General features: G+C 53.8%; 9 protein-coding genes across 9 annotated transcripts; 5 read left to right on the top strand and 4 right to left on the bottom strand.

Annotated features, from left to right (window-relative positions):
• Positions 1-2,855: 2,855 nt before the first annotated feature.
• On the top strand, positions 2,856-3,998 carry RHO25_006397 (uncharacterized protein; the record flags this gene model as incomplete). The annotated part of the gene is made up of 3 exons (XM_023597228.2): positions 2,856-2,945; positions 3,026-3,524; positions 3,592-3,998. 3 exons carry the CDS (start codon positions 2,856-2,858, stop codon positions 3,996-3,998), a joined length of 996 nt encoding a protein of 331 aa, XP_023452296.1.
• Positions 3,999-7,222: 3,224 nt separating this feature from the next.
• RHO25_006398 (mitochondrial 54S ribosomal protein uL29m) lies at positions 7,223-8,108 on the top strand (the record flags this gene model as incomplete). The annotated part of the gene is made up of 3 exons (XM_023597229.2): positions 7,223-7,750; positions 7,821-7,970; positions 8,022-8,108. The coding sequence occupies 3 exons, from the start codon at positions 7,223-7,225 to the stop codon at positions 8,106-8,108; spliced, it is 765 nt and encodes a 254-aa protein (XP_023451637.1).
• Positions 8,109-8,379: 271 nt separating this feature from the next.
• On the bottom strand, positions 8,380-11,130 carry RHO25_006399 (uncharacterized protein; the record flags this gene model as incomplete). The annotated part of the gene is made up of 1 exon (XM_023597230.1): positions 8,380-11,130. The coding sequence occupies one exon, from the start codon at positions 11,128-11,130 to the stop codon at positions 8,380-8,382; it is 2,751 nt and encodes a 916-aa protein (XP_023451638.1).
• Positions 11,131-11,398: 268 nt separating this feature from the next.
• Positions 11,399-12,178, top strand: RHO25_006400 (uncharacterized protein; the record flags this gene model as incomplete). Its single annotated transcript, XM_023597231.1, has 3 exons — positions 11,399-11,477; positions 11,555-12,024; positions 12,101-12,178. 3 exons carry the CDS (start codon positions 11,399-11,401, stop codon positions 12,176-12,178), a joined length of 627 nt encoding a protein of 208 aa, XP_023451668.1.
• Positions 12,179-12,468: 290 nt separating this feature from the next.
• RHO25_006401 (uncharacterized protein) lies at positions 12,469-14,967 on the bottom strand (the record flags this gene model as incomplete). The annotated part of the gene is made up of 5 exons (XM_023597232.1): positions 12,469-13,419; positions 13,470-13,728; positions 13,784-14,425; positions 14,484-14,572; positions 14,878-14,967. The coding sequence occupies 5 exons, from the start codon at positions 14,965-14,967 to the stop codon at positions 12,469-12,471; spliced, it is 2,031 nt and encodes a 676-aa protein (XP_023451636.1).
• Positions 14,968-17,412: 2,445 nt separating this feature from the next.
• RHO25_006402 (uncharacterized protein) lies at positions 17,413-18,225 on the top strand (the record flags this gene model as incomplete). The annotated part of the gene is made up of 1 exon (XM_065602782.1): positions 17,413-18,225. The coding sequence occupies one exon, from the start codon at positions 17,413-17,415 to the stop codon at positions 18,223-18,225; it is 813 nt and encodes a 270-aa protein (XP_065458854.1).
• Positions 18,226-19,082: 857 nt separating this feature from the next.
• Positions 19,083-19,736, top strand: RHO25_006403 (uncharacterized protein; the record flags this gene model as incomplete). Its single annotated transcript, XM_023597233.1, has 1 exon — positions 19,083-19,736. One exon carries the CDS (start codon positions 19,083-19,085, stop codon positions 19,734-19,736), a length of 654 nt encoding a protein of 217 aa, XP_023451641.1.
• A 418-nt stretch (positions 19,737-20,154) lies between these two features.
• Positions 20,155-22,050, bottom strand: RHO25_006404 (uncharacterized protein; the record flags this gene model as incomplete). Its single annotated transcript, XM_065602783.1, has 1 exon — positions 20,155-22,050. The coding sequence occupies one exon, from the start codon at positions 22,048-22,050 to the stop codon at positions 20,155-20,157; it is 1,896 nt and encodes a 631-aa protein (XP_065458855.1).
• Positions 22,051-23,022: 972 nt separating this feature from the next.
• Positions 23,023-24,681, bottom strand: RHO25_006405 (uncharacterized protein; the record flags this gene model as incomplete). Its single annotated transcript, XM_023597234.2, has 1 exon — positions 23,023-24,681. The coding sequence occupies one exon, from the start codon at positions 24,679-24,681 to the stop codon at positions 23,023-23,025; it is 1,659 nt and encodes a 552-aa protein (XP_023451642.1).
• Positions 24,682-25,090: the final 409 nt, after the last annotated feature.

Raw genomic sequence — 25,090 nt, forward strand, 5'->3', positions numbered from 1 at the left:
GCTAGCGTCATCAGCTCGCGTATTGCAGTTCTGTACGCAATCAGGACGCCAGGGAACGGCAGACAAGCAAATTCACGCTCAGCGACCCGGGTTGGCGCCACGCAGCAGACTCGATGCGCTTTATCGCATACAATTGGCCTGGAGCTCAGCAATACTTCCCTATGCACGCCCGATTGCTCCCAATGTGTATGATCAATCCACCCATCTTCCACAGCGACGACGTGATGCCAAGCACCCACCTACCGAAGGCTTATGGAAAGGCGCGTTTCTGGTCGCTACGCCCGGGAAACTTATTGCCAACTTGTTCACAGCACCTCGGCCGCGCACGACAGACCGGGTGTGGATCAAGGACGAAGCCGACCCTTTGCTGTGCATATCCCAACGTTGGGCACCGCTTGCTGTCACATACAGAGTCGGTCTCCTAATGCTTTGCATGAAAGAATTGCGCCATCGCCGTCGCAAGTGGAGCGATTTCCGGCCAGCTCTGGGCGATCGCTATGGAACATTCTTCGGCGACCCCACGACGCCCGATGCCTTTTGGGCTGCGGCGACAGTGTGTCTGCGCTCGGGCAATTCGAGACCATTTGTCTGCCGCAGCAAGTCTCCTGCGGTGCTTCCTATCCTCTTCTCGATCGGCGCAAGTCCAGCGAAATGCGCTCGAGGATCGAGACTTGAAGGCGCTGCGCGACATCGCTGTGGAATGCCTGTGAAGCGAAGGGTGTCGCGCAAAGTCTCGACGAGCGGTCCGCCTCCTAGACTGTGCTGAACTCATCAGTACTGCCTCCCGTGCAAGTTGGTCTGAGAAGTGGTAGCTCATGGAGAAAGTGTTGGTGTTCTCCGCTAGCATTTCTTCACCAACAGCCACCTCTAGGCAAAGCATTCGATTCGATCGCAGCGAAGAAAGATACTCTGCACCGATCGTTCGTGAGTTGGCCGCACCGCATGCATACTGCTGTGCTCTGCCAAAGTATGAATGGTCGGCCAACTATCCGAGACCGCGCCAACCCGCGCCAACTGCAGGCTCCATGTTGGGCAACGCCAAAGCGCTCAGCGGGAACCTCCAAGGGTACCTGGACTGGCAGTCGCGTCCTCCTCTTCTGCCCCATCGGGAGACGGACCGATCAAGTCTCCTCCGGATCCTCACTGTCCAGGAGTAGGCGTGTTGCAGGCATGCACTTCTCCGGCACGAAGAGCGATCTGGTCGGTGCGACGCGGTGCTGGATGTGAGGCTGATGTTGTTTGACGTGAACTCGACCGTGCTCGTCCAAGCATCATAGCCAGCGCTGCGCATCGTCCTATGCTGTCTGCAGAGGTGGTTTACACGGTACCACAGAGGCGCGCTGGAACTTCTCTCAGTCCGATCGCCGCTTTCGGGTCCAGGCCTATCTTGAGTCCGCTCATCGAGCTCGATTCCCACAATCTGTACTGTGTCATTGCTAGCGGCCGATTCGCGTTCGGGCTGTCTGCGGAACGAGGAATGCGGATGATGCCCTTGCGACTGCGGCAGCTTGACGTTAATGAAGAATCTGATGCGCGGGACGAATTACACGATCGTCTCATCAGGCCTGGGATGACATGCGAGCAAAAGTGACTTTTGGCACGGGCGACAATCGTGATGCTCGGAGTCAACCCCGATCACCTCATTCGAAGGAAAGACAGACATTTCCCCAGCGTCCAGCAGTATGTCGAATTCTGCTCCACGGCGTTGCGCACTGTCTCGTTATAAGTGTATAGTGGATCGCAACTGTTTGAAGTGAGGTCTCGGGAGGCGCTAGAGGGCCGGCGCCGGAAATGCTGCTGATGTCACTGGAAGCTGTGCTTGACTGCAAAGTCATGGTAACCACGCTGGAGCATTGATGGTCCTCGGTGCGCACAAGTAAAGTTTTGCTTCGCCGCAGGCTGTTGGAAGTCCAGACGAGTCGGCATCATGATTCAGCCATCGAATACCGACTACGGTACCACGTTCGCTGTCGATCTGCCGGACGCCGACCAGCGATCTTTGTGAAGTGGTGTGGCGGTCTACCACGATTGCTGGAACGCCGAGCAGCCAAGCCTAATCCGACAAGTCTTCAGCACTGGTTCGTGAAAGGGACCCGTTCGCCTAGAGAAAGTTTGCTTGTGGACCCAACCTCATAGTCCTTGTTTGTGCCTATAGGGTCTACCCGAGCACAGGGAAGCTGTGGACTGCGGTTGCAACATGGTCCCCGCACGTGTCGGCATCAGAAGGACGTGCTGATTATCGCCACTCGTGTGCTGCATCGCTCCATTGGCTCGCATGGCAAGGTACAGAGCACGTAGCGTATGCCGATGCATCTGGTCGCCGCCTCTTCATAACGATCAACTCGAGGCCTGCGGGCGGCGTACAGTCGTATCGAAACGAGAGGGTCACCATTCACACGTGAGCCAGCTAAGGATGGACTAGACATGGAGTCTCTATGCAGCAAAGACTTGCACTAGCCCTAGTGGTGAGCATTTCTCCGCCGCATGGTGGCTTTTCCTGCAATGCATTCCCACGAGTGATCTGGGCAGTCATCGGAGCTCATCTCCAGGCCCTCGGAGCAACATCCCGCTTCTACCCTATGACTGTAAAAGGTCTGACTTCTCGACCCTACCTGGAGGGACAGTAGTCGACGTTCTGGACATTTGTCATCTGCACAGCTATTCTGCTGCGTTGCCAATGACCTTGGTACAAGGTTTCTAGGCATCACTCTACCCTGCGCCCATCACCACATTGCGACGCCGGCTCTCTGCCATCAGTGAGCACCCAGCTATCGTGAAGTGGTGAGCTACCACACTACAAACTGGCATCGGCTCACCCTCGTCGCGGTGCGCGAGTTCGAGCCGTCGCCGAACCGATGTCTGACGAAAAGGCGAAGGGGAGGGCGAAGGGGCGCCGCGCACAAGTGGCCAATGCCTGCATTACTTGTCGGACTGCTAAACTGAAGGTTCGTCTGCTCTGCGCTATCTCTTGCTCTGGCAGGATGCGCTAGCTTCCCACCGATGGTCTGCTAATACATGTACGAAGTGCTCTGGACAGCACCCAACATGCGCCCGCTGCCGGGATCGAGAACTGGTCTGCGAGTACGACGTGTCCGAGGGCATGACCAAGCGACAGCAGCTTCGGAATGATTTATCAGATCGCTCGCTCGAGCTGGAACGAGCGATGGGAGTTCTGACACACATGCAGCAGGCCAGCGATCATGAAGCAGCGGAGTCTCTGGCGCGCCTACGCATAGGTTCCTCCATTGAGTCCGAATACCTCCGTATCCAGTCGCAGCGCGCCTCTCGCTCTCCTAGTTCCGACGGCATCTCGCGCTCGCATTATTCAGCGAGTGCCAGTAATCCTGACCTGGATCGTACTCTGGCATCGCAAAATCAACGACTTCTCAGCCTGCTGAACCCAGCAGCGCAACAGCAACAGCAGCAGCAGCAGCAGCAGGCGGAACAGCAGCCGCAGCCACAGCCGCAACCAACCACACAAGCCAATTGGTCTCAATCGCCAAACGCTGCAGAGAACTGGACTGGTACTGATCGAAGCGATTGGCGAGCGCATGACTACCACAGCATAGATCCTCAAATGCTTGACCAAAGCGGTGTTCCGTCGCGAGACCCGGGCCTATCGAGCGCTGGCACAAGCTATCCGCAGCACTATCCTTATCGACATCATCCTGAAGCTCGTCCTTGAGAACGAAACATGGGTCATCACAAGCAGCACGACTATTCTGTCCACACTGCTCGCGAGAAGAGGACTTGTGGATCGTGCGAACATTTACGCTGCTCGGAAGCCGGCCAGGTCAAAATGCCGCCAGAATGACAAGAGCATGGAGCAGCAGCAGCCCCGAAGCGACGCCCTCCTCGGTACACTCGGCTTTTTGTGCAGCAACCACTTGCCACCGAAGCTCCGTACACCACGAAACAAAATACCAGGGACCCGCCTCGAGACGACAGTGCGCAAAGCCGGACAGGATACTTGGTGCAGGGACAATCAGCAGAAATAACTTGCATTTCGGTAGCTTGGGACTGCGGCAAGACCCTAGTTCTATAACGAATGCTGTCTGGATGCTCTTGGAACGAAGGATTCTTCCGGGACAAAGTCAGCCTAAGGTGACAGTTTCGCCTGCGGCAAAATCGACAACAGCATTTCAGCAGCTTGCTTCTTGGCTGATCATTCGTTCAGCCCTGCAATCCGCAAAGTAGGAGATTTACTGCTCAGCTTTATGTGCGCATCGATGCACTGGCATCGCGCAGTCGGGATCGCGAGTTGCTCTAGATCGGCTCAGCTGTTCACGAATAAAGAATATCATTTGCTCGAATTGAATCTAGACGCTTCTCCACATTCCGAGCATGCGTCGTGCTCTCACTGTGGCGTCGACTGTCAATCAGGAAATCGACTTCCGCTTTCGACTTAGAAGCATTGCAATGAATCTGGCTTGCGTTTTGTTTGGCGAATCCTTTACACCCGCAGGACGATCACATCACGAGTCGCATGCATGGAAGTCCACTACTGCGCATGGCATGCAGGTCAGCGAGCGCGTCATCATAGTGCTATGTGCTCAGATCTGGCTAAGCCACTCATGCTGAAGCGGTTGACGGCATGCCACAGGAAGTGGATCTGTATCGGATATGAGTTGTCTGTCGATCCGGCCTGGGCGTGGACCATGGGCGCCACAGGGTTCCTCACTGCCGGCCGGGGGTCGCTTGCGGGATCTGGAGCAAGCGTACGGCAATAAGTCAAGACTTCACATTGGACAACAGGTGATGGAGGACGAGGCCAAGGTTGCAACTCGCGACCTGGTACATGCCGCCGCCGAGCCGCCAGATGTGCTCATGGCGAGGTACACCTGAGACAGCGCCGTTCTCCGGCCCCACCAGCACGGGCGACGAACGTGACACGACGGTACCGCACGGCGACAACTTCGACGAAATGTCAGCAGCCCGAGGCTCGCTTTCGTGAGAGAGACATCGCATTGTGATCAGCGATCATTAAGCAACATGCCATGCAATTTGGCTCGAGCCTCGACGTGTCGACGTGAAGTTGGTCAATTTAGGCTCGAATTTAGGTTTGGATGTTACGTCAGGCGTTCGTCCGAGCACCCATTGGACTGCCCATTCTGGTGTGAGTGCCGCATCCCAGCCACTTATGCGCGGCTGTGCAGCAGAAGCTCGAAATGCTTGATGCAAGAGGAGATGTGTGTGAGATCTACGAGATCCGAGATCTGACGCACCAACGTCATGTCGCCTAGGGACAATAGACACGGGTTGTCTATACCGCTGAAGCTCGATATCTATACTTTCTCCGCACAGCATTCCAAAGCGGTCTCATCACAAGCCACGACGCCTCACGCTGGGACCATCGAAGCCTTCCCGAGGAGAAGTTCTTCCAAAGCGAGCTCACGATCTGCGTGCTGCAGCTTCGTCGAGATGGAAAGAACCGTGACGAGGCTCCAAAACACCAAAACTGAAGTAACGATCAGCAACGCCAAGCGCAGCTCGTGGCCGTTAGTCCCGTGTAGATCTTACAAGCTTCAAAATTTTGATTTCTAGATCCATCATTTTATCCATACTGCATAGCCTGTATTCTACAGGTCGCTTGAACAGTGGCCAGTGCGGGAACAGATCTGGGCCTGCGAATCCTGCTAGAAGAACCTGGATCTCACACTTCACGCCGCCAAGCTTCAGTGAAGCGAGCCTGAGAAAGAAACGCCAGTCAACTTCCCCCGGGTTTTTTTCCCCAAGATCGCCATACATAAGGTTAAGCCGCAAAGTGTGGCTGGAAGTTGAACATCGGCTACACCAGTCGAAAGCTTCAAACTAAGGGCCCGTTCGGTGCGCCGTTGTTCAAGGGCATTATCGTTATTCAGAATGTGTCTTGGCGCATTAATTCAAAGTTCTGCGTGGCATTCCTGTCGCGTTCGGTCGACGCTTCGTGATTCAAGATGGAAATTCAATCCAAAACCCAGTAGAGTTCGGTATGCAGAACCTAGCTTATCCAGCCAATCCGTAGATGTTCCGGCCTACGCCACTCGATATTCCTCGATTCTGCGTGTGCATTCTGCATGTTGGTCCCGACCAACATGTCGCCGCGCTCGAGCACGTTAGCACGTGAATTCTCGTTTTTCGAGGGATTCTTGAAGAGGCACTTTTTTGAATTTTGGTGCACCGAACGCACCCCGATATCCAATTCATTATCGTGGCTTACGCTAACGGAAACCTAGAGGCTCGATAACGGCCGTGCATCGCTGCATTGAATAATCTGATTATCCGCGCACCGAACGCGCTCTAAATGTGCTAGTCAGTAGTGTGGTTGTTCGCCAATAATGCAAGGCATCGTTAGCCGAAGTGAATTGCTCGTATATCGTACTTGGCACATGGAAGTCAAATAGAAGTCCAGCAGTGGAGCGAGCATCGGCCTTATTGTGAGGCTGATCGAAATACAGAAGTGACGCACGTGTACCGGGCCCGATTCGCAGATCTTGCAGGTACACAGGACAGGCACGATGAACGATTCGATGGACGAACGGGCTGAGCCATCTTCCAAGCTTCCAGTTCCCAACCTGGCGGTTCACCCGCGATCGAGATGCTCGCGTGCGGCTCATGCAGCAGCTCTCGTGGCCCTTCGGCATGAGATCTTTGGTAATGTGTTCGTAGGGACAGCTGGCAGGAGGCTGCGTGATCTACGCATCTTGGCTATAACACTGGTCAGATATGTGTGCTATCTTGAGCACAATTCATGCAGGACGGCTGCCACGTTGGCAACAACGCCGCCTAAGGCTGACCGCTACGTCGGACCTGGACGCGGCAGAGATCGCGGAACAGCTGGAAGTGGCGCCTTGTCGTAGGTCAGAAGCATTGCATGCATTTTCAGTGCTCGCACGGTCTATCATGCTTCATGTGAGCTCAATGACCAGTGGTGTCCGACAGCTGACTGTAGCTTCTTTGTCCCGCAGTCTCGTATCTGGGTCGGGAAAGTTGTGTCCAATGCTGTGCTAAACTCCAACAATTCTCATATCATCAGTTGACAACGGTGGCTCATTGTAGGCCCGGGGAAACTGTAGGCCCGGGAATGCTGCTGTTGATTTTGAAGCCGTGGATCAGAGAACAGAGGTGAAGCCGTAAACGCCAAGCATTTTGCGGAGCGGCAGCGGACCCCCGAGATCCTCATTGGGAGAGAGCATCTACTGTGATCGAACTTCGTGAACCACCATCCCACTTCACCACCACCATGCATTGCACCTGCAAAACGCTGCTCAGCAGCGTCTTCGCCGCGCCGCTCGCCCGCTCTACGACCTCGATACCCCCGACTTTCCTCGCGCCAGCTCTCGCTCTCAATCAAACGACCTCCTTCTCCACCAGCACTCGCCAGCACGCGCGTAAAGATGGCAACCCCGCTCGAGGAGTTTCCGCTCTCCGCCGCACCGGTCTCAAGAAACAACGACTCTCCATCACCGCTGCCGAACTGCCTAAACCCGTTCTCGACCCATCGCGAAGATCCCAAGTCGAAGTCGATGAGGATCATGGACTCTGGGAATTCTTCCCATCTGATAGGAAGTCAATGGCAACACCGGAAGAGCTGGTCCAGCATGGCCGCTCTTGGGACATGAGAGAGTTGAGACATAAAGATTGGGATGATCTGCATCGGTTATGGTGGGTTTGTATCAAGGAGAAGAATCGGTTGTTGACGTATAAGCTGGAGAGGGAGAGAGTGAAGAATTTGTTTGGACAGTATGAGTCTGATCAGAGGGAGGATGAGGTGAGTACTTCACTCGCGCAAAGGGATCAATTTGTGGTTAGGGAAATGATATGCTGATACGGTGGAACAGATCAAGAAGACGATGAAGCGTATCAAGCAAGTTCTGACAGAGCGTTGGTATACATGGGAGAATGCTCGACAGGACGCGATGCAGGATGAGGAGATCAATATGTATGCTGATCTGGATGCTGGAGAGCCGGCTTATTTGCCAAAGGAAGAGGTGAGTGAGGTTGCTGTCGGGAGTGGCATGAAACAAGCTAACTGGAACCAGGCGCAGGGTGAAGGTATATCAGACGCTCTTTCACAAGCTACTCTTCCACCGCCAGGCGAAGCTTCGAGGCCTGAAGTACGAGCTTGATAATCTGTACAATGTTCGTGTAGCCATAATGTACAAATTCCGCCAGAGCGACTTTCTCACAGAACAACCCTTGGCCTCTTTGATGAGACCGACGAGGAGGGCAACCCATTTTGAGGCACCCATGACCATAAAGTGTACAGCGCGCTCTTCAGCGCCTTTAAAAGCAAACAAGCAATCCCGGGGTATCACCCTCTATCATATCGAACGCCATCGCTAAGCAGCAAGCAAAATTTCCCCCTTCATATCGAACCATGCATGATCAAAATCGTAGTCAGTTCAGAACAGACATGAGCATCTCATCATCGTCCTCCAGAGAACGAGTCACCTGCTCCCGTCGAGCAAAGGCTGCCTTGACTTCTGAAAGCAGGGCTTCTGGGTTGGTCACGTCCTTGTCCCCGCCAGCGCTCACGAGCAATTGGTGCAAACTGGCCGTGAGTGACAGCACACGTGAAGAAGCCGCATCGAGACCTTTGGCCATTGGTATGGCTGGCTCGTTGTAGCTGAGCAAGGAAGTAGTCACATTCGTCCTTCCAGTCATATTCATGATGGCCTGTGGGGAGGTCCTGTAGTCCAAAGTGAGGTCGTGCGTTCCTTTTCTGGCAGGCGTCCGCTCAAGTGGCAGTCTCGACGACTTGGTGCGCCCCAGCTTGTTCGAGCTCTTTCTTCTCGGCAGGACACTTTTGTCTGTATTGGGACGATACTCTTGGTCGCTGACATTCTCACTCGTGACGACAGGTGCATTGACGTCCAATTCCTCCAAAGCTCTTCTCTCGCGAGTCCTTCTTCGCTTTGGTGCACGCTGATCAGCCTGCTTGCGCGGAGTGGCCTCCTCTTCTGCAAGGCCGATCACTTCACTCGCGGGAACGAAGCCTAGCTGCCGCTTGTGTCCGTTACTGGTGTGCTGCGCCTCGGTCAAGTCAAGTGTTTCGGGTTCAGGAGAGGCATGGACGCGAGCATCGTCGCTCCGTCCATAATTCCGGCGCTCGATCATAGATGAAATCGCATCGCTTGCATTTCTACCAACAAAGTCTCGAATGTCGCGATTGCGCTGTGGCGGAGTCAATGCTCGAGGCTCGTCGATCAGGTCGCCCAATTCTCCCCGTGCCACAAGACCATCGTGATTGTGTTGCGTGTGATTTTGTCCTCGTCTTTGCTGGAACCGTGGCTGCTGCAGATGATCAAACCACACGTTCTCTCGAGTTTGACCTGTCGTTGGGAGCTGGAAAGGCTTGTTCACTCGATTCTGTGCCGGTGGCTTTCGGGCACTGCGTCGGGGTCTTGAAACAGAATCTGCAATGCCTTCAAGTGGCGTACCGGCTGGTGGCTCGAATGACGGGCCGTAGTTGTATTCGACGGGGTGGTGAACATCGGGCGAGGGCAGCGGAGAATATACCTGTGGCGGTGGAAGTGCGGATGAGCCGATCAGTCTACCGTCTCGAGCTAGTCGTATATCTGGAACGTGAGCTGAGGGATGGAAGCCCTCATTTGGCGATGGCGACGAAGGTCGCGGAGTTGGCAGTGTGCTCATGTTAACACCGCAACGCTGTTTCGTTGGCGAACTTGACGTCGTTAACAAGCCAGCATTGTCTGAATCTTCTTGCCCGCGCAATGGCTGAACGTCCTGCATCGGCGAAGACCGTCGGAGGGAAGCATTGAGCTTAGCTGCAATCCAAGGATTCGAAACTGTCACGTCGTTCTTGGAGCGCCGCATCTCTGCTAAATCGTCCTCTATGTGACTCGTGGGTGGACGCTGATCAAGCAACTCCAGATCTTCCTCGTCACACCCATACATGGTGGATCGGTACGCTCTTGGTGGTAATTCGTCATCGGGGGCGTGTTCGCCTCCATGAGCAGGTATTGAATCCGCTCTCATAAGTGCTGGAGTTGCCGAAGGATGTCCAGCAGCATTTGCAAGTTCCTGCTGCTGTTGCTCCCCACGCATGTCTGGAACGCCTGGACGTGCTGGTACCTGCTCCTGGTCAGGATCTGCTGCGGAGAACAGTTTGCGGGCGATCTCGAGAATTAAGCTAGAGTCTTCGAATAAGAGATCGTCTTTCGCAGGCTCCAGGTTAGCGTCGTAGCTACCGCGGGGACAGGTCAGTTCAAGGTAGAGAAATGGGTCCTTGATATCTGCAGAATCCGGGGCTGCTTTTTTCAAGGCGTCACGAAATATCTTAACGATCTGCTTGAAGACTCCTCTGCTAGTAGAGACTGGTCGAGCATCAACCGAAATATATGCTCCAATGCCGATGATTTTGCTTGCCTCTGCATCGGCACGCGGGAGAAAAGCCTGTAAAGTAAATCCGCCGTCCTCGAGTATCGACCACATACACTGCGAAGCGCAGGCTGCACCGACGACTTTGAATGCTGCATCTTCGGCGTTGCCACCAGGTTTCGGAGCATAGATCCAGTCGCCCTTATTGTTCTTGGCTTTCAGCACCTTCAGAGCAAGTCGGACTCGAGGTCTTGCGAAGGCGTATGCTTGAAGCGTGCGCTTGATCTTCTTCAAGCAGTTCTCGGTATTTTTGAGCACAACTTGTCGACGAACAGGATTGGCCTTGATGAAGTCGGTGATACGGACAGTGGTGCCAACAGGTAAAGACGCTTTCTCTTGAGCAACAACTTCGCCTTTCTGGCTGATCTTAAGAGCTGCGGCAACTTGCTCCCCTTCAATCTTGGTACTTATCGTTAGCGAGCCGCTCAGCTGCGCAGCACTCGCAAGTGCTTCGCCTCGAAAGCCGAGCGAGGAGCCGCCAATGTCTTTGAGATCATCGTCGTGCGTTATTTTCGACGTGCAGTAACGGCGTGCAACAAGTGCCCGGTCTTCAGGTACAATGCCATGGCCGTTGTCGCGGACCTGAATCACATCAATGGTGTTGCTGTGAATCTCTACAGCGATCGAAGTTGCATTAGCATCGTATGCATTATCGAGTAGTTCCTTGACCACGGCGGCGGGATCGGTCAAGACCTGCGATGCGCCCAGCGCTCGCACAGTAGCTTGTGGTAGTGCTTGGATACCCATGGTGGCATGACCGATGCTCTATCCGCGCTGAGAGGTACAGCCCATTTGCATTCTCATAGCTTCTAAGAAGAAATATGTGGAAGTGTTTGAGATGAGGTTGATGAAGTAGGACGCGTCGTGGCACGCGTCGGATGAGATCTGACTTCGGCTCCCGAGTCGGGCAGATGTCATCATCGCAGCTTCCCATTGCAACGACGTAGACCGCCAGCTCTTTCCTTCAATTTCTCACAACACTTCATCCCATTCAACTGCAAACACTTCCAACACCATGGCTCTCGCACCCAAGTTCGCCGGCCAGAAATTCGTGGCTAAAGCCTCACCAGAAACCCTCCACACCCTGGAGCTCTGTAAGCCTCTCTTTCGCCTCACTCCACCCCACCATCATCAAACAAAAGTCGCCATGCTAACAAACCAACACAAAAAGACCTCGACTACGTCTGCCCCTTCAGCAAAAAACAATTCGACACAATCTACGACCAAGTCTTCCCCCTCATCAAACAAAAATACCCCGACAAAATCCAATTCATCTTCCGCCAACAAATCCAACCCTGGCACCCCTCCTCCACCCTCGTCCACGAAGCCGGCGTAGCAGTCCTCCAAACTGCCCCCAACAAATTCTGGGATTTCAGCAAAGCCCTCTTCGCCGCACAAACAGAATATTTCGATGCCAATGTCGTGAACGAGAAACGAAATGATACTTATAAACGCTTGGCGAAACTTGCGGGGACTGTAGGGATTGACGAAAAAGATATTTATAGTCGATTGGAGATTTCTGATAAGCCGGATAAGGATGGAGGGTTGAATGGAGGGAATCAGGTGACGAATGATATTAAATTGTTGGTGAAGGCGAATCGGTTGCAGGGGATTCATGTTACGCCGACGGTTATGTTTAATGTGGGTCGATCGTCCTCTTTGCATCCCACTGAGATGTCCTAATGTTGTTGGTCACTGACTGATATTCGTGTGATAGGGATACCCAGAGAACGGCATCTCGTCGAGCTTCAGCAAGGATGACTGGGAGAAGTGGTTGGAGAAGAATATTGTGTGAGCGCATGCGAAGTGACTCTAAACTTGGACGTTCTCTAATGATGAAGTGTTGGTAATGAACACAAACTTCAAGCCCGGATCTAATACAGCGGGTTATGAAGATCTCAGAAGCTCAAGTCCGCCACATCTCAAACATGCTGGTAGAGCCACATCCGCTCATAAATGAATGAAACGAAAGAACTGCTACTCGTGGCAGAACGGCTGACATATTGATATGTAGTCTTCGTCTCAGGTCTGCTGGACACTGTCACTACTGCCACAGAAGCTTGAATGATCCAACCTGCAGAACGGCTATGATCTTGCCAGGTGGGCGAAGACTGTCACCTTCTCAATATCTAGCCCCTTGCCGTCGCCATTATCGCCGGCTTTCGCAGCGGCGACCTCGATCTCTATCCTGTTTACGCCGTGTGATAGGTTGCCATCATAAGAATGTGTGCGCTTGCCTGTCTCCTGGTGGTAGGTCGTGTCTCGTTGCGTGAGGCGCGTACCATTCATGGTGACAAATATTTTGTACGCTCGATTGATTGCCAGCTCGCGCGATATCGTCGGCTGGATCTGGAGAAAGAAATGCGATGCGGGTAACGTGATCGTTGTACTCTGTTGCGATAGTGAAGGGTGCGGCGGTATCGAGATGCTGAAAGGCTTGGGTACCTTCAGGTGAGGATGGGTGTGTAATGTGACCAGCGGCAGCAGGGCCTCAGATGCGGAATACTGTCGCACGGCTGTAGGTGGCAGCAAGGAAGGTGCGGTATAAGAGTAGCTGTTGACGAGCGGTGCGGCTGGACCAGAGAATGGAGTTCCGCTTGTAGCGCGGACCATGGGAGGTGGCATCATGCAGTTGGTCGCAGGCTGCATCCCTGGCGCAACAGCATGAGGCGCAGGAGATTGACTGGGTATCTTCTCGTTCTTGACCATCTGCGCGGACGGACTGCCGCCTTGCCCAGAACTTTGAGGTCGGATTGGCCCAACTGAGGATTGTCTTCTAACTCCATTGACTCCTGGCATCGCTCGCGGGCCGTTCGGTGCATGAGAACCGTTCACGCCAGCCTGGACCATGTTTCGTTGTCGAGTGAGTGCATCATTGTCGACGGACATGCTAGGGCCTGGCGAAGGGCGGTTTTGTGACAGGTTGAGTGTGACACCCGATTTCGTCTGCGGTTGAGGACCACCCAGCTTGATCCGTGTACTCTGCGGTTCCTTGACCAGTTCTTTCGCCTCGGCCAACCTCGATTTGAAATGAGCCTGTGCATTGGTCAGTACTCGCGAAATCGCGCAAGAAGCGTTGTACCAACCTCGAGATCACCAGCCAGAGCATACATATCGCTGCCGTCTTCGTTGTAGTCTCGTGCGTTGCGCCAGATCCAGCTGACTTCCTGCTCGAAAGCATCCCACGTCTTGAAATCGGAAATACCAGTGGCTGCGTCTCGTCCGTGAACGCCCCGCACACGCTTCTGCACTCCCTTCAACGAAACTGGGTGCTTGATTACTCTGTAGTAATCTGTGAGACTTCGTGAGGGCAGGAAGACGAAGGGTGTGAAAATTTCGAGTCCCCTGTGAGGCGGTCAGTATGCAATGATATCCCATCGTCGGTATGCAGCAAGCCTACTCTTCATCGGTATAGCGGATCATCTCAGCTACAATCATCTCCTGTGCTTCTTGGAATGTCTTCCCGGTGAAGTCCATGCTTTCGTCCTCGCCGCCAGCTGCAGTACTAGGCGCCACGGAGGATTTCCGATCTGAAGGCGCCTCCGAAGCTTTCTCTGCCACCTTCTCAGAAGCTCGCGGTCCAAGTGATATCTTGAGCTTGCTGCTGGAATCTCGAGTTGCGCGATCTTCTTTGATAGCTGCCGCGGGCTGGTGGGCTGATTTAGCTTGGGCACTGGGCGTTCCTTGCGCATGATGATTGCCGTTGGTCAATGTGATCTTGGTCAGGCCGGGAATGGGAGTGGCGACTGCTGAATAGCTCGGATCTTGGTAGGCTGGGTTGTTGACCTTCATATAGTTGTAGATGAGCTTGCGTACTCGCTCTGCATCTTCGTACACTTCGCTCTTCGGCTCGTTGTAGTCCTTCGCGTTCTGGATCATGCGCTTGAAGTCGCTCTCCAGCGCACTCACGGAAGGATAAGCATCATTGCGCAGCTTCTCTTCGATAATGTTGATCGATATGGGCAGCCGGATGACCTGGTAGTAGTCGGGCAGCTCATCCTTTGGGGGCAGCTCGATGAAGGCATCTGTAATGGGTCGTCCGCTGCAAGCGAGGTCAGTGTCTGGGTGTGGTCGGGCGCTGCTTCGCTGAATGCACGTACGTCTTATCGGTGGCATTGCTGAGCTGCGCGATCAGCTTGTTGCCCACGGCCTGCACGCTCCGGTCGATGGGGGGTTTGGGGTTCGAGTTCTGTGTCGCGGCGCATCATGTCAGCGTGCATCGGGCAGGTGAGTGCAGACGGCATGGTGCTCGGGCGTGCTCCTCGTTGCGTGCGGCTGATGACGGAGGTGCTTTGGGTAGTGGGTAGCAAGATGCCGGCCATGCTCGACACTTCAACCCGTCGCGTAGTCTCGTCCTTGATCGACCCTCCACCTCAACTCAACCACGCACACCACAACCTGCACGCGCGCCCACTGCGCATCGCCGCCGCCCGCATTGCACGAGGAACCCGCCGAGCACATCCACCGAAGCGCAGGAGGAGGACAGATACATACCAGCAACTTGAGCTTCTTCGTCGCGCTCCCTTCGTTGGTTGTGGGAGTCGCGTGGAGGGCTTGCGCTTTGCGCTTCCTGCTGGACTCCATCGCGCGTCGGTCCAAGCTGTGCAAGATGGGGGACGCGCAGCTCTACGGGATCCTGCACCGAGATCTGGAATCGGCGAGTCGGCCAGAGGGGTGAATAACATGCGCCGGATGGGACAACTGCCTCGCTCTTCGCGTTGCAATGCGCTTGGGTGATGCCCTGGGCTTGGCCCGATTTGGCCGACTGCGGGAGTATCCGTCGCTCCTCGGCACACTTTCCGTCAGCGCCAGCGCGAGGTCCGTCGGACAGCATGCAAGGCGTTGTTCATATGAAAGCTATCGAGACTGCCACTGCAGGATCGACCGCATTCAAGACGCCATCTCGCACGCATTCTCAACAAATGCCATGTGATGATCGCTTGAGGGTCAAGCTCGCCAAGCCCAACATCTTCAACATCGGCAGCTGGCACGTGGCACGAATCAACCCTGCTTCGACATCTCCCTATGCCACTCGTGGTCTGTTGGCCTTTTGAGAACACGCATGTAGGTATGTAAACGGCTTGTATACGATCGCCCTATGTCGATTGGCCTCGGTCCCACCCGCTACACGGAGCTGGTGCGGCTAGCTAACCAACAACCTCGTTGCCGGCATGTCAAGCATCATATTTTCACCGATTTTCTGCACGGAGAAAGTCAATGTGCAATATTGTTGTTGTCAAGAGTGGCATGCCCAACGGGACACGAGAATGCTACGGAGCCAGGTACGCGAAGTGTGCGGCACGACTCGTGCAACAGGGAGTGATATGCCGCCCATGAAGCTTGCATCTCCCACTGTTCGGGCCGCTAGTCAACGGACTTACGGCTTTGGATTACACATTACTGCTTCCGTCGCATGCTCTCGCCCTCTCACAGTCAAGCAGTGGCCGTTCGCGAGCAGCATCGTTTGGAGACTCTGTGGAGCATGACGGCGTCTATGCAGCTACATGACCTGAGCAATGGGGTTCGTCAAGACTAGACCGACTCGGCTGCCAATCGCATATGCTTTCCGAAGGTCTGGCCCACACGCTCCCGATAGCTCTCCCACAGTTATGCCGAAAGAGTTACATCCGGCATTGGGAATCCCATGCGCTTATCACTTCATGTATTGACACGTCGGCATGTGAGCACTTACCTCAACGATAAGGCCTCAACATACAGAAGATAATCTCACGCGTTCGATTGGTCTGTGGAATGTGTTTTCGGTATCAAAGTTGCGGGTAACACGTTGCCTAGCCTGGACGACCCCGGAGTACAGGCTAAAGAACAAGCCTGACCCTAGGAGAACCGCAAATATGGAAGTATAACAGCATGGCATCGCATATGACAACGATAAGGAATAGCTCCACGTTGGCATTGATATGCCTCTACTCGCCGCGCTGAGGTTGCGGGTGTGGCTCCCGTCCCACTCCACACACCCGAGTATTTTCGGCCCACTCTCTACAGGCTCCTGATCATACCTAGCTTCGTGCTTTAAGCACCGCGCGGGATCACTTGGGTTGTCTTTCAGCATCGAAATACACTCGATCCGAAGCTGACAAGCAAAGCCTTCTCGAGGAGCCAACCAAAGTCCAAAAGTCGACTGCCAGATCAATCGAGCGCCTCATCTGCAAGCTACCGTATTCGTTCTCGGACTATACAATTCAAACAACGCTTCCCCCATCAATGCCTTCCTGTGCACGCTGCGCGGGAGGTGGATCAGTGGCGAAGCCTTGTGCTCCCTGTGGTGCCACAGGGCACATAAGGCAGCGAATTCGATGCTATCAATGCAAATCGAAAGACGCGCCGACCGCGGCGGCTTGTACACTTTGTCGTGGACGTGGACAATTGACTATCCCAGTCAATTGCACTGTCTGCGCGGGTAGGGGAAGCATCTTGAAATTGGCTTGCGGCGACTGTGGTGGAAACGGGATGGCTAGAGCTTGATCGCAAAGATCAGTCGGTCAACGAGGAGGCTGAGGTGGGCGAATCTGGCAGGAAACAACATTGCTTGTCTCAGCTTCAGTCTGGTTACTGAAGAGTTTACGTTCAATGCGACTTCTAATGCACTACTAAGTTATCTGCGGTGCATACATGGCATGCATATACGAAATTGGCATATTGGCTTGCACATTACTGATTTGAGGAGGAGCATTTCTGTTTGGTCCATCACGAAGCAAAGAGAATGAGACAATGCTATTTTTCGGGACAATAAGAAGTCGAGGGATTTCTATTGTTGATGGTGTATCACTCGACTGATCTTCGCAGAACAATAGAGGCTCAATAGTCTCGGAACGTGTTGCATCATGCCGATTCACTCTTTTCCGTGCCTGCCTGACTGCACCATTCACCCTCTTCAGCTTCAGCTTCTGACTCAATCGACCGAAACAACTCAGACGCGACTTCACAAGACACATACAAGACTCAAAGCTCCATACCAATCACAAACTCAACAAACACAGCCCAGTCGATAGAAGCTCGAACTTGCGCGCGATGGAAGCTCTCCGCGCAAGACTCGCTGAAGCTACAGATCCAGTCAGCCAGGCGCGACTGCGACGTATCATCGCCCAGCAAGAGCGAAACGCGCGCAACAGACAAGCTTGGGATGAGGATCGCGACCTACCCGAAAGCCCAGGCCAGAAGAGGAAGCGAGACGATGGGAAAAAACGCCCAGCAGAACAAATCTTCGCAGATATCGAGCGCGACTTGCGAGAAGAGGAAGCGCGTCAAAAGCGCGAGGCAGAATTGCGAAGGTGCGCAGAGGCACGCCGCCAATCTGAAGCAGAAAAACGCCGAGTCGAAGCAGACAGGAGAGCCCAGTACAGAGAAAAGCTACGTCGCGAACGCGAGCAGCGGGAGCGCGAGCGACGAGAGCGAGAGCAGAGAAGCGAAACGACATACCCACCAACACCTCGAGTTCCACAATCCGCCGTTGCCATTTCACTTCATACCATCACGGACTGGCGCCAACACGTTGCTCTCGCTTTCGCCAATTATTCCGCCATGCAAACCTTTCCTGCTCCACCTGCTGCTCCCTGCGGTAAACCTGAATGCCATCTAACCCGCGAACTGCGCACATTGGAAGCCTGCAAATGCAATGTCCAAGCCTGTATTCGGAGAGCTGGGTTGGTCTCCAAAGCACAGCTGAAGTCTGAGCGATTGAAGTGGCATCCTGATCGATTTGCTGCTTGCCCGGAGGGTGTAAGAGAGCAGTTTGCCAAGATGGGCCGAGAGGTGTTTGTTGTCGTCGACGGAATGTTTCAGGGGGAGGAAGGAGGCAGATGTGCTGGGTTTGATGGGAAGTGAAGACTGGTCGTAGCGAGTTGCTCAATTGCGTGCGGTGGTTCTGCTGGGTCGGAGGGATATGCGCCTGCTGGAGCTGCATCTGGTAAAAGGGGAGGGCAATCGTATAGATCTATAAACTTGGTAAAGGCCATTGGGGCATCGCTTTTTCTACTCCTAGAGACGGTCAGTATGACTGGCTCCATCTCATACAAGAAGTTTCAAGACATCACTCCTCGCTCTTGTGATATCGATGTCTGCCTCTCGTACTTTGTGTCGAACAGTCAAGCCAACCATGTGCCTGAAGTCGCAGGTGGCTCGAGTTTCATTTGGGGAGACTGTCAACATCTCATGCGGTATGACACTATCGGCATACGGATAGTGCGTCCTTTCTCTGGTACATCGTCATCTTCTGACGCCCCGAGCTGGAATGAACATAGCAAGCAATGATATATCGTCTGTTCGAGATATTGCTTGTTGCGCATGTTTGTGATTTTACATGTCAAAGCATGCCTGCTGCTCTCTTTGCTTGATACAAATCAATTAGATAGATATATACTGCTCTCTTCTCCTCTCCCGAAATTCCCATTGCATCCGCACACTCTCATCTCACGACACAAATTACAACACGGATCAATTATCAGAAGCCAACGATGTCACCGGTGAGTCCCTTGTGAATTGCTAGTGAATTGAATCTTTTCCCATGGACTATTCACTCAAGCGGGGCTTCGTCATTGGCCTTGCTCCGCCCTTAAATACACTACTTGCTTCTCATCTTCTATAAACCAACCAGCAAGAAAACATTAGCTGATTTGGACCTCGACTCAGACCCAAACAATCCAGACAACATCAGTACATTCCTAAACCATTTCACCAACACGATGCCAGCCCGCAACCGGGAACTCACCGTCCCGTACGAGAAGTACCCCTTGATGCGCCTCGCACTCCACCAACTTCGCCTCCACTACCCAACGCTGAATAGCCCAGCCCGCCTCGATATATTCAACGCAATTTTTCACGACCAGCTCGAAGAGGAAGGGTTCGAGGACGGGAAGGTGACAAGCCACGACAAGCTCGACAGCCAGTATCGCGAATCTAGGAAGGAAAAGAACAAGCAGAAGTGGTCCGGTATCATCAAGCATCAAGATGACCTCGATGACGAAGATTTCAAGGTCTATCAGACAATGATGGCCTTGATCAAGGTCAAGGGGCGAGAGCTTGGCAAGGAGATGGTGTCAACTGGGAACGGATCGTCCGATGAGGAGGATGAGGACGAAGACGACGACAGCGAAGAGGATCAGCCAATCTTCGAGTCATCGGTCCATATGAAGAACGGTCGGACTTACCCTGCTGGCGACATCGGACTGGCTCAGAAGTACAGTGGCGCCGGCAGCAGCGGTGACACGATGAGGTTGTACAAGACTTACGCTGGCGAGGAGGATTCGGGCGACGATGGAGCTCCAGGACCGAGCAGGAAGGGAGTTGCGAAGAAGGCGAAGAAGGGAAAGAAGGCAAGTGGCAAGAAGGGCAACTGAAGACCTCCGATTGATGGTATCGATTCTTTTGCTTTGCTTCGCTTCGTTTTTATTGCTTCTTGGAATTGGGCATGAGTTCTTAGGGACATTAGCTGGGCGTCTGAGGCAGAGAGCATTGAGGTATCCACTAGTTTGATCAGCAGCAGACTTCCATCGTCGATGATGTGAAATGATTTCTTTCCTAACATCTCTCAAATTCGTCACCATTGCTCTACATTCCATGGTGCAGTCGCTGTAGGACAGCTCTCGCGCAAGGAAACGAGAGTCTCTGCGATTTTGTCATTGAGGATGTAAGGAACGTAGCCGGACGACCGTGGTTCTTTAAAAGCTCGCAAATGAAAACTTTTTCTCCGTAGTGCGCTGGAAATGCTGATAACGCAAACACCACCGTCTGACACACAGCTTTGACCCTCAGCCACTATCGACCAGCACTTCCATCCCTCTTGAACATCCTAGCAAGCGGCTTCTCTTTACACAACGCCGGATTGAACGGCGCACAAATCGGTCCCTGAGGACATCCCAAATCACTACAGTAAGCATTGCCCGGGCAAGGATTATCCTTCGAACACGGTCGCGGCGTCGGGTTCTCAGTGAAGCACTGTACAAACTGCTTACTGTCGCTGAAGCTCGTGCAAATCCCCGGTGTACCTTGTCGGAAAGAATCAATTTGGCAGCCACAGTTATAGTCCCAAGGACACATTCCTCTTTCGTTGCAACCGATTCTGCGACATGTGCCTCTGATAGTTGAGACGTCGCAGAATTCCGTCCCACTGCAGCCTGGAGAGCACTTCTTCTTGCATTCGCCGTTGCGGACGGCAGAGGCGTCGCAGTAGGAGCTCTCGGCACAGGAGCCGTTGCAGAGTTGTTTGCAAGTACCCTTGTCGCAGTATTTGCCATTCGCTTCGGTGCAATCGGCTTCGCAGACGTAGGCTTTGCAGGTTCCTTGTTCGGTTGATGTATCGCAGTATTCTTGTTCGCCGCAACCAGCAGCACATTTTGGCGAGCATTCTGCTTTCCCATGATCGCAGAATTCTGAAGAGCCGCACACGGGACTGCATATATCTGTACACGTGCCCAAAGGCGAAGTAATATCGCACTCTTGATCTTTTCCGCACCCGGCAGAGCATTTGCGTGTGCAAGTTCCGGTGGGAGAGCTGGTGTCGCAATACTCAGAGTCGCGGCAGCCAGCAGGACACTTGGCTGCGCATTCGCCTTGCGGAGTGTCCAGATCGCAGTATTGCGTTGCAGTGCAGCCGTTCTTGCACTTAGGTTGACATGCTCCAGGTGCGGTAGTCTTGCCGCAATATTCTGTAGATTCTGCGCATCCGCTTCCACAGTACGTCTTGCAAGTGCCCAGAGGTGTGGTTAGATCGCAGTACTCATTGTCGCCGCATCCGAGACCACATTTCGCTTTGCATTGGCCTTCAAGAATGCTCTTGTCACAGTACTGGCTGTCCGAACATCCGGACTTGCATTTGATTGTGCAAGTACCTGGCGCAGTCTTCTTGTCGCAAAACTCGTTGGCTTCGTCGCATCCTGTGCCGCAGTACGCTTTGCAAGTTCCCTCCGGAGTGCTTTCGTCGCAGAACTCGTTATCAGGGCATGAGCCACCGCATTTAGGCTTGCAGAGCCCTGCAAGGACGGTCTTGTCGCAGTATTCTCCGGCCGTACAGCCAGCTTTACATTTAGCCGTACATGTGCCAGGCACGGCAGTCTTATCGCAGTATTCGTTCGCAGAGTCGCAGCCCTTCGCACAGTACTTCGTGCACGTCCCAGGAGCTTTTGCTTTGTCGCAGTATTCATCTCCTGTGCAACCTGCTGCGCAAAAGTCCTTGCAGGCTCCACCTGCGACAGAGCCGTCACAGAACTTGCCAGCCGGGCAGCCTTGTGGGCATATTGTTATTGTTGTCGTAGCTTGCACGACGGAGACTCTCGTGCTTGCCGTAGTCGTTGCAGTAACAATCAATGTTGACGGAGTCGTAGCACCAGACTGGATGCATGCGCAAACGTTCTTTTGGACAGAATATTGTTTGAGCTTGAGAAGGGCGAAGTTTATGAGATCTGACACCTGGCGCTTCTCCTTCTTGGAGCCAGCGCCCGTGACTGTTGCAGTGGCTACAATTGTGGTCGAAGTCGCGACTGGTGTTATCACGACGGTCGTAGCGGTCACTGTCTTGACTTCGAGCGGATAGTTCTGCTTGCAATAGTCGAGAGCTGGTTTGTATTTGGACAGCTGTTGGAAACCTTGGCATAGGTTGTTCTGGGCTTGAGCCAGCAGGCCGGAGGCCAGGAAAACAATAAGGGTATTCCGCATGGTGAAAGCTGATGAAAGTGACAGAACACGACATCTAAGCGTTGCACAGCGCCGTTCTTATACTCGTTGCAGCAGACATCTCGTGGCAGCAATGGAAATTGTCCCGCTGCACAACCTACACCAAGATGCTCTGGATGCACCTTCGATACAGGCTCGAGTGCCATGTGCTCGCCATGTGGCTTCCACGCCCGATGAGTCGCCTGATATTTTTCGGAGGCTCCGTGTCGAAGTCCCTGGGCTCAGTACGCCACATGCATCGCCAAGAGCATCGAGGACCTGTGTCCGTTCAGGATAACAGCCACGCTTGGCAGCGCGGGTCTATGCTTCGAGATCTCTCCCTGCTAGTCCTCCTGCACGAAGCCAGTGGCTAACAGCTGTGCATAGGTCCGACTACTGGAAAAAGATGGTCTCTGTTTGTGGCTTGATGGGGAGACGTGTTGTAGTGTCAATTGGGCCCTGAGCTAGTCATTTTGGGCAAGAGGACAGGGCGCCAAGCCAAGCCATCGCTGCCCCGGCTCTACTTGCACGTTGACCGCTTCTGCTGTGTAGGTTGGTCCGCGGACTTGATTCTGCTCTTTTGACTTTGGGTCAGCTATACAGCTGAAATTATAGCTGCGGCTGTCTGGCCGACGTGGCACGTGGCTTGCTCCAGATGGCTTCCTCGTCCGGTGCATCAAGTGAAGCGTGCAATACAATGAGGGAATCTTGGGTAGAAGCTGAGATCACATTCAGTAGACCATGATCATCAGGAGTTGGCCAGTGAGCCGTGCTGTACGCGTAGTTGCTAGCCTCGAGGGCTGTGGTAGCGTGTGAAAATGCAGCCACGCTCGGTACACGTATGTCGGACTTGCCGCTGAAGGTACTGGCAGCTTGAGATGCGGAGTGGCACTACCAGCTACACTCCTAGCCTTGGGTCCATGCCAGAAGATGGCTTCACATCAAACATCATCATATTCTTTACAGATCTATGGTCTAACTCGTAGAACATGTCGTGGCCGCTCCATCCCCTCGTATACTCTTTCCAACAGCCTGTATTAGACTGATACCCATAACAATACATCCAAATGCAATGCAAACATACGCAGCATACACCTCCCATGTTTTGCGCTTCGTGAGCTTCACAAAGCACAAAGGCGGCAGGATATACGCCAAAGCGCAAGCACTCGTCGCTCCGACCAATTCGAAAACCACGCCCAAATCGCAGGTGAGAAGCGCCATAGCCATGGCTGTGAGAACGTGCGAAGTCGTAAAGATAAGGTGGCGATTCGGGTTGAACGGCTCCGACGGGAAGTAGTACTCTGTGATGACTTCGCGGCAGACAAAGCACTCGAGTGGCAGTGTTGTGAGCATGTTAAGGCCGAAGCACAATCGGGCGATATTGACCATGATATTGTCGTCCTGAAAGTTGTTCAGAACGTTGCCCTGCGTGTAGCTGCCGAACGTCAAATAGCCGGAAAGTGCCATGATCAGACAAGCAACCATGGAGATCGATGTGCTCCAATGTGTAACTTTGGCGAATCGGTCCATGGTAGGAGTTCTCAGCGAGCCATATATGAGAAGACTGTTGTGGTGACAGACGAAAGCAAAGGAGATCACTCCGATCGCTTGGAACACGCCTGCGTTGACGATGAGGCTGGATTTGATTGGGCCTTTCATATCGGCTGGTGCGAGTGGGCCTTGTGTGATGACGGTGAGCACGATGATGCCCATGCTCACGAGCGCAAGCGACGATGCTTTGGCCAGCATTGCAATATCCCTGTATAGTGATAGAGGGTATGAGACACCGAGGGTGAAGAGAACGATCACGGCTCGGCGGTCGGCCAGAAGTCCAACTACCGGTATGGTGTGCAGCGAAGGAAAGAAGGCGGAGAAGACCTTCGGTATTGTGTCTCCAATAATGATACAGAAGGCGATCATGCCTCCGAACGCAAAAGCCCATTGGGCCACAGAGATGGCAATGAGGCCAGATTTGCCAAAACAGTGCTCCATCGTGGCTTGAAAAGAGTTGGCTCCGCTCAGCTTGGAATTCTTGACAATCAAGCGGATCGTCCAGTCGACCGTGATCGTCAGAAGGACCAAGAGCACAATGCCTGTCAAAAGACCCGCTTGCTTGAACGCATATGGTTGTCCAATGATCCCCGCTCCAATGATGCTGTTCGCCATGTTCATAAAGGCACTCGCCATACCACTCTTCGGCCTAGCAGACTCTAGAAGGTCCTCATCGCTGTATTCGATGTCGTTGGCGAGGGAGACGCTGGGAGCCTCGATGCCAGTCAAGAGCGGTGCTCGATGTTGTCCTCCTGGCGCAGCATGTCCGTTCATGTAGTCCTCATCGTCCATCCACTCCGGCCCCGCCTCGCCAATCGTTTCAGGTTCGGCGACATCGAAGCGCACTCGATGTGGCGTTCGAGGCTCGCCGTTTGGGCGGATCTGTGCAAAGCTCGATTGTCGTCTCGGAGCAGGTGGTTTTGACTCTTGTTTCACGGGCGATGGTGGCTTCTCTTGGAGCGTGCGTCCTTCATCGCCCGAATCGTCCCTGGACAGTCGATTGTCCTGGAGAAGGCCGGCAGCCTCTTCGCCGCTGCCCTCCTTGCGCGCGGCATCTCGGTCGTGCGGAGTGTCCCTGGCCATCACAGATCGTCATGTTGCCCGTCAACTCAGCAGTGCATGGCGCTCGGTGGGAGAGAGGTGGTTGTTTCGTGAAAGGTGGTGTTTGAACGTCGGACATGCACCACGTAAGCTCCGGGCTAACTGAGGCTATTGACGACGGAACCGGCACATCCTGGACGCCAAGGAATGCGCTCACGACGACGACATGCCTGATAGACGACATCACCGCTTTGTCTTCCGCCGAGATTCACTTACTAACCTTACAATAAATTTCTTCCCTTCCCCTCCGGCGGGACGACATCGACTCAACGTCGTCTACGGCGTGCAGCAGCGTTCCAGATACTCGGCTTATTGGGGCCGCCGAAACGGCTAGCGTGTCGCGTGGTCTCCTAAACGCGTCTGCCCTTTCTCAATTCCAACATGCTGAGCT

This window comes from Cercospora beticola, chromosome 4 (genome assembly GCF_033473495.1).
Source record: "Cercospora beticola chromosome 4, complete sequence".
NCBI classification, from domain to species: Eukaryota; Fungi; Ascomycota; class Dothideomycetes; order Mycosphaerellales; family Mycosphaerellaceae; genus Cercospora; species Cercospora beticola.